Below are 13946 nucleotides of genomic sequence, written 5' to 3' on the forward strand. Positions count from 1 at the left end.
ACTGCTTCTCACCCAGAAGCTTTCATGAATAGCATTGCTTGAAACCAGCATTGTGCAGAGAATCCTCTTAGCTTATTTTATTGCTTAGCTTCTGGTCTGGCTACTTAGTGACTACAACTTTCCAGTGCTTAAATCTTTGAAAAAATACTAGATTCTTACTAGAAGGAGGGTTTTTTGGAAGCTCTGTTGTTCCTGGCAGCTATTTAGGGTTACTTGCCTTCTCGCTGTTTCCCTTCTTGGCCTTCATGTAGAACAGGGAAGCTCAGTAAAGGCCTATGCAAATGTCTCTGTAGCCAAGGTGCCACACTCTTGTGACAGACATTGACTCAGATGAGATACTAGCCCTCCGAGGATGCTGGGCCACCATGGGAGAGAAGTACCTTGGCCCAGCGGATATCAGAGCAGCCTTTTTCTTGTGGAAGCCACTTTCTTGCATTTTTTATTTTTCCTGTACCTGATATGGAGCAGGGAATGAGCCACATCCTTTGGGGGAAAGAAGTAACTGAGATGGGCTGTCTCATGACCATGGCCGTAGCAGGGCCAATGTTATAGGGGGAATGGAGGGAGAATGTGGTCCATTATTCTCTCTGTCTCCCAAGATAAGTTGTTCATTGGCTCCTCTATAATGATTTTTTTTTTTTTTTTTTTGAGATGAAGTTTTGTTCTTGTTGCCCAGGCTGGAGTGCAGTGGTGTGATCTCAGCTCACCGCAACCTCCACCTCCCAGGTTCAAGTGATTCTCCTGCCTCAGCCTCCCGGGTAGCTGGCACTACAGGCACGCACCACCATACCCAGCTGATATTGTATTTTTAGTAGAGAGGGGGTTTCTCCATGTTGGTCAGTCTGGTCTCAAACTCTCGACCTCAGGTGATCTGCCTGCCTTGGCCTCCCAAAGTGCTGTTGTTACTGAAAAAAATCATAATTTGACACAGTGAGAGCCTGCAGCGCTAGTTTATTAGATACTCTGATTTGGCTAAGAGCTGTATACACCCAGTAGCATTTCATACTGAACGTGAGATTTCTAACTAGGAAAATAGTTGCAAGCTAAGGCAGAAGGATTAGATGTGGGTAGATTGGCCAAAGGTTAGGATATTCTAGAAAAGTTAGAATGATTTGTCACTTTGGGAAAACTTGAGGAATTTTCTGCTTTTTCTTGCTCTGAATTCAACCTGTAGGTAGAGCCTTTTTGTTTGTTTTGTTTTTAAGTTAAAAAGTTTGACACTTAATACCAAGTCAGAATCCTTTTAAAAGAATATTCATCTGCCATGGTTAAATGTCTTTATACTCCTAAAGATTGAGCCTTTTATTGAGCAGTTTCAGTTTTCAGTTTTTTCTGCTTATCAGATATCTGTGCAATGCTTCTATTTGTAAACTGTTCATCTCCCTGATAAGACAGTTGTGAGAAAAAAATGTTCATAAAGGGATTCATGTACATTTTACTTGATGTTAGCAGGTAGCTTTTCTTCTTTTATGTAAAATGCTGTTTTAGTGTATAAGCTAGTCCATGAGAAAGGAAAGGAAGAAAATATAAAAGTTTATGAATATCATAGTTTTAATTAACAAGTTAGTATGGCTTACATTTCCAAACATAAAGGTACATTCTACATTATTGGATAAAACAGTATGGGCAAATACATGATTTTGTAGCTTATGAGTTAGCCTGAATTCTATAATTTCTTTAAGATAGAAAGAATCAATAAAAAAAAAAAAAGTAGACAATCTGGTTTTAAAAATCGGTAAAAGATTCAAGTCATTTCACATAATAGGATGTCCAAGTGGCCAATAAGCGCAGAAAAGGTATTCAAACATTATTTGCCATCACAGAAATACAAATTAAAGCTACAATGAGGTAATACTCCACACCCACAAAAATGACTTCAAGAAAAAAATTGATAATTATTTCCAACATTTGATGTTAGGAACAACTGAAACTCTCGTGTGGCACTAGAAAATATGTAAAATGTTACAACTACCTTGTGAAAGTGATAAAGGTGAGTAAAGGTCAGGCTGAGCTACCATATTTCATTGATACTAAACGCCACCAAATGTGAGATGCATCAGTTTTTATCTACTGCTCAGAAAGAAAAAGCACTGCCAGTTAAACTAACATCCCATAAATGGAAAGAGACACCCTGATTTTAGAGATGTTAAAGTGTGGGGGGAAAATGTCTTAGAATCAATGAAATGGTAGATAAATAATAGAGATAAATCAGTTATATGCTAGATATAAAATGAGCAAAAAACATCTTGAGGGATAGAAAGCATTGCAAGATCGGGAAAGAGGATGTTGCTATTTTAAAACATTTCGAAAGTCAGGGTTTATAAAGACTTGTGTTGTTGATGTGTATTTATTTTGCACGCTTTTATACCTCATGTTTCCTATTTGGTAACCAACAAAGTGTGTAAATATTAACACTGTAGCTATAATTAGTGAAAGCCACACTCTTATGCTCCACGCAGTTGGCCATTTTACCAACATTTAATTTTCTTCTTTTCAGCCATTTCCAAAGCAGCCAGGAACATCAGGTGCTTATCCTCTTACTTCACCCCCTACATCTTATCATAGCACAGTCAATCAGTCTCCCTCTATGATGCACACACAGTCTCCAGGTAAGATATCACTTACTTTCTTGTCACGTTCAACTTTCAAATCCAAAATACACACACACACCCCCTCCCCCCCCCCCCCACATTGAGAAGCACTGTGCATCTAGCCTCAGGCTTCAGAGAGAATTCCCTTTCTAGTCTATGGCTAGATAGTTGTCACTCATTTATTATGGAAGGTTTGTGAAGTCTGTGTCCAGGCTCAGGAGCACTTTAAAAGGTTTAAATTAATGTCACCCAGAGCCAGACTCACAGCACAACTCCAGGGGGTGCTAATCACAACATGATCTATATTACAGATCGACAGACTCTAAGGCCTATAGAGCCAAATCCTGCCTGTCATCTGTTTTTGTAAATAAAGTTTCATTGGAATGAAGCCACACTTGTTTATGTAATGTCTATGGCTGCTTTCCCACTATGACAGCCCTTTACAGAAAAAGTTTGCTAAGCCATGGAATAGGTGGAAGGGTGGCCTGCCCCCAAGCTCCGAGTCAGGCAGTGCACAGTCTGTTTGTCCAGACATAATGGCTTTGTTGGCAGCCCTATGAAGTGCGCTGTAAAAGTGCTTGAGAATGCCAAATTTTTGCTTTTAACTGAATGATTCAGTGGTATCTCTTGAGTACTTGCTCAGTGCCAAATGCTGCCTGGTGCTGGGGATTTAGCAGTGAACCAGATATCAGCCCTGCTCTTGAGCTTATCATCTAGCAAGGAAGCTAGGTCATCAGATTTATTGGGGAGAATGACCCCTTGCCTACTAGGTCCTGGTAATATGTCCAGAGCATAATGATGGTTTTTTTCAAAGAAAGTTTTAGCATAAAAGATGTGATATGTAATATAGGATGTAAAATATAAGAAATTAAATGACTTTTAAAAGCATGCATAATAAAACCTTTTATCTACTGTAAATATATCAGTCCACTCAACTAAAGAATACATTAAGTAGTTTAGTACCAATTGAAGGCATTCGGGCTTATCAGAAAACAGGACAAACAACTACATTAAATCCTGATTTTTAAGTAACAAACCCAACAAATACATCTGCTTTTAAGTTTTCACTTTGAAAAGCAGAATTTGCAGTGCATGCTTTTCTCCTTTATAAAATACAAAAATTCTTATAGATATGTATATGTGTGTCTGTATATGAGAAATTTGTATTGACCAGAAAATCCGTTAATCTGCAGGTGGGAGATGTAATGATATAACTTATTCAATAGCTAATTCCATTTGTAAAATGAGAATAATATAAAACCTTTTCCATAGGGATGTTGTAAGAATTGAATGCAATAGTTCACATAAAGTGTTTAGCCTGGGGCGTGGTACATGACAAATGCCTCTTTGACCAGTCCATTGTAATCTGTCTTGTTGCCCAGATTGGGCTGCTCGACATCCCGCACTGCCTAGGCACTCGCACCCTGGCAGATCCCACCCCCACCATGTCTCACACGTAGCCACTCATATTGCTCTTCACATTACTTCAGTGGTGTCGTTTTAAAAAAATAGATCCTCATTTTTTAAATCTTTAAATTCACTTTTATTTGGGGGGTGGGGTGTGCTTCCTCTGCTTAGATTCCTAGATAAACAGTCTTCATCTGTAATGCCAAGTATGATGAGTGTTACAAAAAGGGTCACTTGGGCTTCTGAAAGAGCGTTCGATAAGGAGGGGTTCAATTGTTTGTTTCTTGGGGATGCCTTGTTTGCCTCCCTCCTTTCAACACTAGTTAAGCCGAGACGTGAAGGGTGGGTCAGAGTTACCCAGGTGCAGGGACATGGACAAGGAAGATATCTCAGGCAGACTGTGCAGGGTGTGTGGAGTCTGAACTCCCAGAAGATGGTAGACTCTTCCAAATGGCTGGTGTGTGGAGAGACAGGACTCTGTTCAAAATTTTGGCCTTTATTGTATGGGTAAATAGGAAGCCATTGTTGGATTTTAGTCTGGGTTAAATTTATACAACTGAAAGTGACTAGAGTGGTGGATGGGCAGATTTCACAGAGAAAGGAGCAGGGCGTTCTCTTGAACCTGTTGATTTTGCAAGTCCCCAGAGAGTCCTAAGTCAAGATGTCCAGTAGGCAGTTGGCTGTATGAGCCTATGGTTCATCAGAGATGGTTGAGCCATAGATGAAGACTTGGAAGTTGTTGTTGTCATGTCTAGGGTCATTGAAGCCCAAGTGGGTAGTTGAGTCCACCCCTAGGAATACCAGTGGTCAGTAGGGAAGTAGCAGCTAGGGAGGAAGTAGGCAAAACAGGAGAAACAGGATTGTAGAACCCCAGGGGAGTGTGTTTCTAGGATAGGAGTTGACATTGTTTTTATACAGTAGGAAGGGAAAAATATTTTGAAATAATTATAGTAGTAGACAAGCATATATAGTGCTTACTGTGTGCCAAGCCCTAGTCTAAGCACTTTACCCATTTAATCCTCACAGCAAACCTGTGGTGTAGGTCCTATTATTATTGCCGTTTTATGGAGGAAAACTGAGACATGGAGAAGTTAGGTCGCTTGTCCAGATCATACAGCTAAATAAGTAAATGTAAACACTTAAAGGTTGGTCAAGTTGATCAACATACTGACTGAAAGTAAGGCAGTGCTTTAGGTATTAGAGAACACAAAAATATGAAATTATCTCACATAGTACAGTTCCCCCTGCCTTATCGCTCTCCGAGGTTTTAGTTGCCTGAGATCAACTGAGGACCAAAAATGGGCAAGTATAGTACAATAAGATATTTAGAGACAGAGAGGTACCATATTCACATAACTTCTATGATAATATACTGCTAAGAGTGTTCTATTTTACTGTTGTTAATTTTTTACTGTACTTAATTTGTTAATTAAACTTTATCATATATGTGTGTAGGATAAAAACAGGTTTCAATACTATCTGAGGTTTCAGGCATCCACTGGGGGTCTTGGAACATATCCCCTGTGGATAAGGCGGGGACTGCTATAGTAGAGAATTTGAAACATGCTGATATTAAAGGTAATTATGATAATGTAGCAAGTGTTTAAATGTTGCATTTATTCATAGTTTTGGTAGCCATAGTTCACCCTTTCATAATCCTAAATTAAAACTAGTCCTGTGGCTTTAAATAAGTTAACGTTTGTTTGTTTTTTATATCTCCAATCTCAGTCTCTCCGTAAGTCTAGTATTGTATTTTCTTTTTTCTTTCTTTTTTTTTTTTGGAGACAGAGTCTTGCTCTGTCATCCAGGCTAGAGTACAATGGAGCAATCTCATCTTGCTGCAACCTCCGCCTTCTGGGTTCGAGTAATTCTCCCGCCTCACCCTCCTGAGTAGCTGGGATTACAGGCACGCGCCGCTGTGCCTGGCTAATGATTGTATTTTTAGTAGAGACGGGGTTTCGCCATGTTGACCAGGATGGTCTCAAACTCCTGACCTCAGGTGATCTGCCCGCTTCGCCCTCCCAAAGTGCTGGGATTACAGGCGTGAGCCACCACACCCGGCCTTGTATTGTATTTTCTAACTGCCTATTCGGCATAATTTCCATGTAACATCTGGTAGATACCTGAAACTCAGCATGGCTGAAACTAAACTCCGGATCTCTTCACTGCCCCAGTGCTCCTCTTCCCACAGACACCCCAGCTCAGTAAATGGCAGGCCCGCCCTTCCTGCTACTTGGGCTGAAGCTCTTCGAGTCATGCTGGATGTCTCTTTCATACCCATGTTCAGTCATTTACCAAATATTGTCAGCTTGATTTTCAGAATTTACCCAGAATCCAACCACTTTTCACTACCATAGTCTGTTACCTTTACCCAAGCCACTAGTCCTCTCTCACCTGAATTATTGCAGTCATTTCTAACTGGTTTTCCTGTCCCTACCCCTACCCTTGCTCTATAGTCTGTCCCACAGCAGCTAGAGTGATCCTTCTGGGACAGAAGTTCGTCCATGATTTCCGCTCCAAACTCTGCATTGGATTCCCACTCATTCAGGGTAAACCCTAAGTCCTTAGAGTGGCCCACAAGTCCCCATGTGATCTGGGACCCACCCCTCTTCCTCCAGCCTCTCTGGTGTCCTCTCTTCCCACTGCCCACCTCGTTCACTCTGTTCTTGCCACACTGGCTTCCTCCCTGTTATTTATAACTGCTTCCACCTTTGGGGCATTTGCACTAGCTCTCTGTTTGGCTGGAATATCTCATCCCCTGGGTATCCTCATGCCTAATCCTTTCTTCACCTGTCAGCTCACATGCCCCTTTCCTTAGAGAGGTCTTTTCTGATTGCTATATATAAGGAACAATACCCACCTCCTTCACTACACGATATTGTCCCCTTACCCTGTTGTATTTTTTTCCATAGCACTTACCGGACAGATACTTGTCTTTCTCATTCTATTAGAATATAAGCTTTGTTAGGGCAGGGATTTTTATCTCTTTCGTTAACTGCTGCATCCCCAATGCCTAAAACAGTGCTTGGCATGAAGTCGGCATTCAGGCCTTCTTGTTGAATGAATAACTGAATAAAAAGTACACCGGATTTTTAATCAGTCAATATAAGAGCTAGAATTTGGGCCCATGGAATTGAACACTCTCTTTCGATAATGAAATCTTGCCAGTTTTTCTCTGTGTTATATATATGGGAGCTATACTACTCGTTTCTTTAGTTTGTAGAGAGATTTTTAACTTGGGGTCCTTGGACAGGACATAAAATGTGTCCTGCAAGATTATCTATAATTATTTTCCTTTATTAGGAAATCTGCACGCTGCCAGCTCCCCAAGTGGGGCTTTGAGAGCCCCATCACCAGCGTCATTTGTTCCAACTCCTCCCCCATCCTCGCATGGAATCTCAATAGGACCAGGGGCCAGTTTTGCTAGTCCACATGGTGAGTCCATACATGGAAATCGATACAGCATAAGAGCTTGATGTGAAAATAATTTTTGTTGAGTAAATTTTTTCATTGCAAAATTAATACTTGTTTATTGAGGAAGTAGCAAAAATATTGCTCAAGCAAAAAGAATCAAATTTATCTAATTCCACCACACAGAGGTAATGACCAGTGAGTTGGTCTCTGCCTTGGACTTTCCCTTGCTGTTGCTCTGCCTTGCCCTTCCTGTCACATGCCCTGCTTGCCTGCCCTCTCACGTTTCTGTTATTCTCGCTTGCTCTCTACCCAGCTGCTTGTCTCCCCCTTCAAATACCTGCCCTTGCCCCCCTACAGTGGGTACCCTAACATACGAATTGTTTTGAGACTGGAATTTTTTAACTTTTTAACTAAAAAATTTTATTTTGAATTGATTCAACTAGATAAAAATTAGAACCAGAACCAGGAGTCAGTGAAATGTTTCCTTTTTATTCCACCAACCACCAGTTCCTCTTCCCAGAAACATGTAGATATTCTTGCAGAGCTGTTTCATGCATACACAAGCAAATACATGCAAGTGTTCTTTCCCCTCTCCTTTACACACACGACAGCATACTTTACAGTGTTCAGTGCCTTTTTTCACTTAATATATCATGAGTATGATACCATAGAACATAAACAGGTTCCTCAGTTTTTAAGTTGTATAGAACCTGGGATTTTAGTTTTTACTATTAATATTTGTGGGAACATTTCTGTCACATCATCATACCATATGGCGTAGTAATATCCCCTTGTCAGGGTGTACCATGACTTAACTGCTCTCCTATTGTTATATGTTTAGAATGTTGCCATTTTTTTCACAATTAAAAATGGTGCCATCTGTGCTCATATCCATGATTGTTTCCTTAAGTTCCAAAAATGGAATTGTTGTATCAAGGGTTTTGAGAAATTCTGAAGCTTTCGAAACATATTGCTAACTGCTCATCTGAAAGGCTGTACCAGTTTCCCATACCATCATACAAGAATGTCTGTTATCCTGCATCATTGCCAGCAGGGAGTATTACATATTTTAAAGACCTTGGCCATTTTGTTTTTTTTGTTTGTTTGTTTGTTTTTTTGTTTTGTTTTGAGACGGAGTCTCGCTCTGTCGCCCAGGCTGGAGTGCAGTGGCGCAATCTCGGCTCACTGCAAGCTCCGCCTCCCGGGTTCACGCCATTCTCCTGCCTCAGCCTCCCGAGTAGCTGGGACTACAGGCGCCCGCCACTGCGCCCGGCTAATTTTTTCTATTTTTAGTAGAGACGGGGTTTCACCATGATCTCGATCTCCTGACCTTTGTGATCCGCCCGCCTCGGCCTCCCAAAGTGCTGGGATTACAGGCGTGAGCCACCGCGCCCGGCCGACCTTGGCCATTTTGATAGGTGAAAAATGGTATCTTATTGTTTAATGTGTTTCTTTTTTTCCTTTTTTTTTTTTTTTTTTTTTTTTTGAGACAGAGTCTCTCTCTGTTACTCAGGCTGGACTGCAGTGGTGCAATCTCAGCACACTGCAACCTCGGCTTCTCAAGTTCAAGTGATCCTCCTGCCTCAATCCCCTCCCCAGCAAAGTAGCTTGGACTACAGATGTGCACCACCACGCCTGGCTAGTTTTTGTGTGTTTTTTTTTTTTTTTGTAGAGATGGGGTTTTGCCGTGTTGCCCAGGCTGGTCTCAAACTCCTGGACTCAAGCAATCCACCCACCTCAGCCTTCCAAAGTGCTGGGATTACAAGTGTGAGCCACCATGCCTGGCCGGTCTTTGGTGTTTCTTATTTTATACCTCCCAGTTATATATGCTTTACCTATGTTCTTGTGTTTTTTCTTACCCATTTGTAAGACTTAAGTAAAGACCATTTAGTCTCTGACATATACATAGTAAAAGTATTTTTTCAGTTTGTCATTTGGTTACAGAGGGATATAAAAAATATGTTGAAGGTATCTGGAGGATGAAATTTATTTATTTGTTTTTTATTTTTGAATATTTTCGTGGATACCAATGGAGGATGAAATTTAAATATCAGATTGTTCAGGAAGTCACTGCTTTCAAAACTTGAGTCTTGGTTCATTTCTTAGTCAACGTAGCCTAAATAAAGAATATGGAAAATTTCCTTCTCCTCATTTGTGGAAGTTGGTTTAAAAATATATTTCTGCCTTTAAAGGAACTCTGAGATTGTTTGCTTAATATTTTCATGCATATAGTAGCATACATTGTTTCATATTACATACATTGAAGCTTGTGTGAAGGTAAATTTTATCCTCTCTCTATCTTTATATTTTTCTAATTTTTGTATCATGTTAAAAAGTACCTTACACAAAATAGAGATTCAGTCATGACATGTTAACACACATCAAGCTTCAGTGAAACATCTTATTGGAAGAAAAAATAAAATTATTACTATGTAAAGATTTGAATGCTGTCAAGTAATTTTCAGTTATTAAAATATAGGTTTTGAGAATCATTTGTTTACCTTTTTTATAGGAACTCTTGACCCTAGTTCCCCATACACTATGGTGTCACCAAGTGGACGAGCAGGGAACTGGCCAGGATCTCCTCAAGTGTCCGGCCCCTCACCAGCAGCACGCATGCCTGGAATGTCACCAGCCAACCCCTCACTACATTCTCCGGTTCCAGATGCTTCTCATTCCCCTCGAGCTGGAACAAGTGAGTATCATCAACATTTTTATGTTCTTTTTTAGTATAACTCAAAGTGACGTATTTTGTTGCATCCTCACATTTGAAAGTCATGATCTACTTTTTGAGAGAGGATACTTAAAGGATATTACATAGGATCCTGATGAAGAGATGCATAAGGGGAGTGGAGTTTCCATGTCCTCTGTGAGCCTCCACATGTTTGGCTATCTGGAAGTTCTCCAAACTCTCTCCTTTTGGGTTTTTATGGAAGTTTCATCACGTAGGCATTATTGATTAAATCAATGGCCACTGGTGATCAACTTTGGGGATGGGGCTGAAACTACCAACCTTCTAATCGTGCCTTGTCTTTCCTATGATCAGCCCCCTTCCTGAAGCTACCCAGGGGCTGCCAGCCATCAGCCATCTCATTAGCATACAAAAGGACACTTAACCACTTTGAAGATTCCAAAAATTTTAGGATTTGTATGCTAGGAGCTAGGATGAAGACCAAATATATATTTCACAATATCACACATATTAACACAGAAGAGAATTATATACATTTATTGGTTAGCTTTTGTTACATAACATTTAGTGGCTTAAAACAATATATGATTGTTATATATTGGTTCACAATTCTGCAGGTTGGCAGTTTAGGCTGAGCACAGCTGAGTGATTCTTTCAGGCTCTGCTGGGCAGCTCACTTATGTGTCTGTAGTCAGCTGCTGGGTTTGTTTGGGACTAGCTGATCTAAGATGGCCTCAGATGGCAAGGTTTCGCCCTGCTTTGGGTGGTTTCGCACTTGATCTGAGGCTTGTTCACATGGTGGCTCAACAGGATTTTAAGGCAGGGAGTAGAAGCTGAGGCCTACAACTAGCCCAGTGTCACTTCCACCACATTCTGTTGGTCAGAAGCAAGTCACTAGGCCAGCCAGGTTTCAGGTGGAGAAAGGGAGTTCACCCCTTAAAGGAGTTGCTGCAAAGTCATATTGCAAGGGGCCTGGATACAAGAAGGAGAAAAATAGTGGCCATTTTTGCTAACAGGTTGTTAATATACGATTGTTACACCACAAGGAGTAACTGCAACAGTACAGAATGATTTAGAACATCAAAGATTTGTGATGAAGGCAAAACAGGAAGCAGTGAGATAGTATGTATTTGTAAATGACATAACATGTTTTCCTTCCCAAAAGGTTCTCAAACAATGCCAACAAACATGCCTCCACCTCGTAAACTACCTCAGCGCTCTTGGGCGGCATCCATACCTACCATCCTCACTCACAGTGCCTTGAACATTTTACTGCTGCCCTCTCCAACGCCAGGCCTTGTGCCTGGTCTGGCAGGTAGTTACCTTTGTTCTCCACTTGAGAGATTCCTTGGATCAGTCATCATGAGACGACATCTTCAAAGAATTATTCAACAAGAAACGGTATGGGTACCTAGTGACCTTCTAAGTGGTGATTGTTAAGGGTAAAATGCTCAGTTGTCCTGCAGGATAGGATCTGAACTAACGTGACATTCCTTCACCTTCCCTCCTTTAACAAGCTCGTTAGAATTATGCTTTTCACCCTAAACTGGCATTAAAAATGGACTCCATTATTTTCTTTTCCATTCTTACGTTAACATAGTTCTGCATTATACAGTTTGCTGTGCTGTGGCTTCTATGTTATGTGGCAAACTGAACCTGGAGATAGGTCTCTGCAGCACACAGGACCAGTGCGCACAGGATCTGGCCTTGCAGAGAATAGCATACCAGTAATTATTTGCCTTCTGGAGTGCCCGTGCAGGCAGACTGATTTTGAATCTGAGTCTTTATGGAAATAAAATAATTGGCTGGATGTGGTGGCTTAGACCTATAATCCCAGCACTTTGGAATGCTGAGGCAGGAGGATCACTGAGCCCAAGAGTTCCAGACCACCCTAGGCAATATAGCAAGACCCTCTCTCTACAAAAAATTAAAAAAATTATCAGGCATGCACCTGTAGTCCTAGCTACTTGGGAGGTATAGGCAGGAGGATTGCTTGAGACCAGGAGTTCCAGGTTACACTGAACTGTGATCATGCTGCTGTACTCTATCCTGGGTGATCAAGTAAGACCCTGTCTCTAAAAAAATAAAAATAGAAAAAAAATTTAAAGAAAATTATTTATGGTTACAAGGACAAAAGCTTCTTTTAAGATATATGAACAGGACAGGCACAGTGGCTCATGCCTGTAATCCCAGCACTTTGAGAGGCTGGGGTGGGCAGATCTCTTGAGGTCAGGAGTTCAAGACCAGCCTGGGCAACATGATGAAACCCCGTCTCTTCTAAAAAATACAAAAATTAGCCAAGCATGGTGGTGTGCACCTGTAATCCCAGCTATATGGGAGGCTGAGGCAGAATTGCTTGAACCCGGGAGGCGGAGGTTGCAGTGAGCCGAGATCGCGCCAGTGCACTCCAGCCTGGGCAATAGAGCGAGACTCTGTCTCATAAATAAATAAATAAATAAATAAACAATTGAGTTTTTAAAAACTCTTGTAGAAAAAAGACTTCTAACTTATTCTATGGTGATAAAGCCTTAGGAGATAATTTATAATTGAGAGCACCAGTTCTAGAGTCAGGCTGCCTGGGTTTGTAGCCAGCCATACTACCTGCTAATGTGTGTTTGGGCAAATTACTTCAGATAATAGTATTTACCTAACTGATAACAGTTGTGGGAATTTGAGATATTTCATGTAAAGCCCTTAATATAATGTCTTGGCATTTTCATTATTTATAATTACTGTTATTATTGGTAGATGCATGTATTAATGAGGTAGTCAAAATGGTGAATGTTTAGGCTGGGCACCGTGGCTCATGCCTGTAATCCCAGCACTTTGGGAGACCGAGGCAAGCAGATCACTTGAGGTCAGGAGTTTGAGACCAGCCTGGCCAACATGGCGACACCCCACCTCTACTGAAAATACAAGACCAGGCACGGTGACTCATGCCTGTAATCCCAGCACTTTGGGAGGCCAAGGCAGGTGGATTACTTGAGCCCAGGAGTTCGAGACCAGCCTGGCCAACATGGTGAAACCCCATCTCTACTAGAAATACAAAAATTAGCCGGGTGTGGTGGCACACGCCTGTAATCCCAGCTGCTTGGGTGGCTGAGTCATGAGAATCATTTGAACCTGGGAGGCAGAGGTTGCAGTGAGCTGAGATCGTGCCACTGCACTCCAACCTGAGCAGATAGAGAGAGACTCTCTCTCAAAACAAACAAACAAAAACAAAAATTATCTGGGCGTGGTGGCACATGCCTGTAATTCCAGCTACTTGGGAGACTGAGGCAGGAGAATCGCTTGAACCTGGGAGGCAGAGGTTGCAGTGAACCGAGATCGTGACACTGCACTCCAGCCTGGGCAACAGAGCAAGACTCCATCTCAAAAAATAAAAAAAAATTAAAAATGATGAATGTTTAAAATATTCACTCCAGTGAATAGTGTGAAGCCATTTTGCAACTTTCATACTAAGATTTGGTATGGAAACGCTTTTGAATAAATTAGCATTCAAAAGAAAAAAGAGAAAAATAAAATAAACTAAAATTAGCACTCAAAATGGTTATCATCAGACTTGGGATCTAGCCTCAGCTATGCCACTTACTATCTATGTAAGCTTTCAGCTCTTTGACCTCATTTTGCTCAGCTACATAATCAACATACTCTGCCAAAACAGGGGTCAGTAAACTATGGCCCCTGGTTGCTATGTCCTTCTCACCACCTGTTTTTGTAAATAAAGTTTTATTGGAACACAGCCACACCTGTTCATTTATGTATTGTCTATAGCTGCTTTCAGCTGTGATGACAACATTGAATAGTTGTGACAGAGAACATATAGTGCATAAAACCTGCAA

General features: G+C 41.1%; 1 protein-coding gene across 4 annotated transcripts in view; it reads left to right on the forward strand.

The window, feature by feature from the left end:
- The window catches only part of MED14 (mediator complex subunit 14), an 87859-nt gene that overhangs the window by 62973 nt on the left and 10940 nt on the right, over window positions 1-13946 (forward strand). For 3 of the 4 annotated variants that reach the window (XM_037992896.2, XM_037992897.2, XM_007991428.3), the window contains exons 23-26: window positions 2498-2609; window positions 7302-7433; window positions 9925-10107; window positions 11270-11505. In XM_037992896.2, coding sequence (XP_037848824.1) covers window positions 2498-2609; window positions 7302-7433; window positions 9925-10107; window positions 11270-11505 — 663 coding nt within the window. The remainder of the gene's footprint in view (window positions 1-2497; window positions 2610-7301; window positions 7434-9924; window positions 10108-11269; window positions 11506-13946) is intronic. The other variant, XM_073013793.1, reaches the window with a different exon arrangement.

This window comes from Chlorocebus sabaeus, chromosome X (assembly GCF_047675955.1).
Source record: "Chlorocebus sabaeus isolate Y175 chromosome X, mChlSab1.0.hap1, whole genome shotgun sequence".
In the NCBI taxonomy this organism is placed as follows: domain Eukaryota; kingdom Metazoa; phylum Chordata; class Mammalia; order Primates; family Cercopithecidae; genus Chlorocebus; species Chlorocebus sabaeus.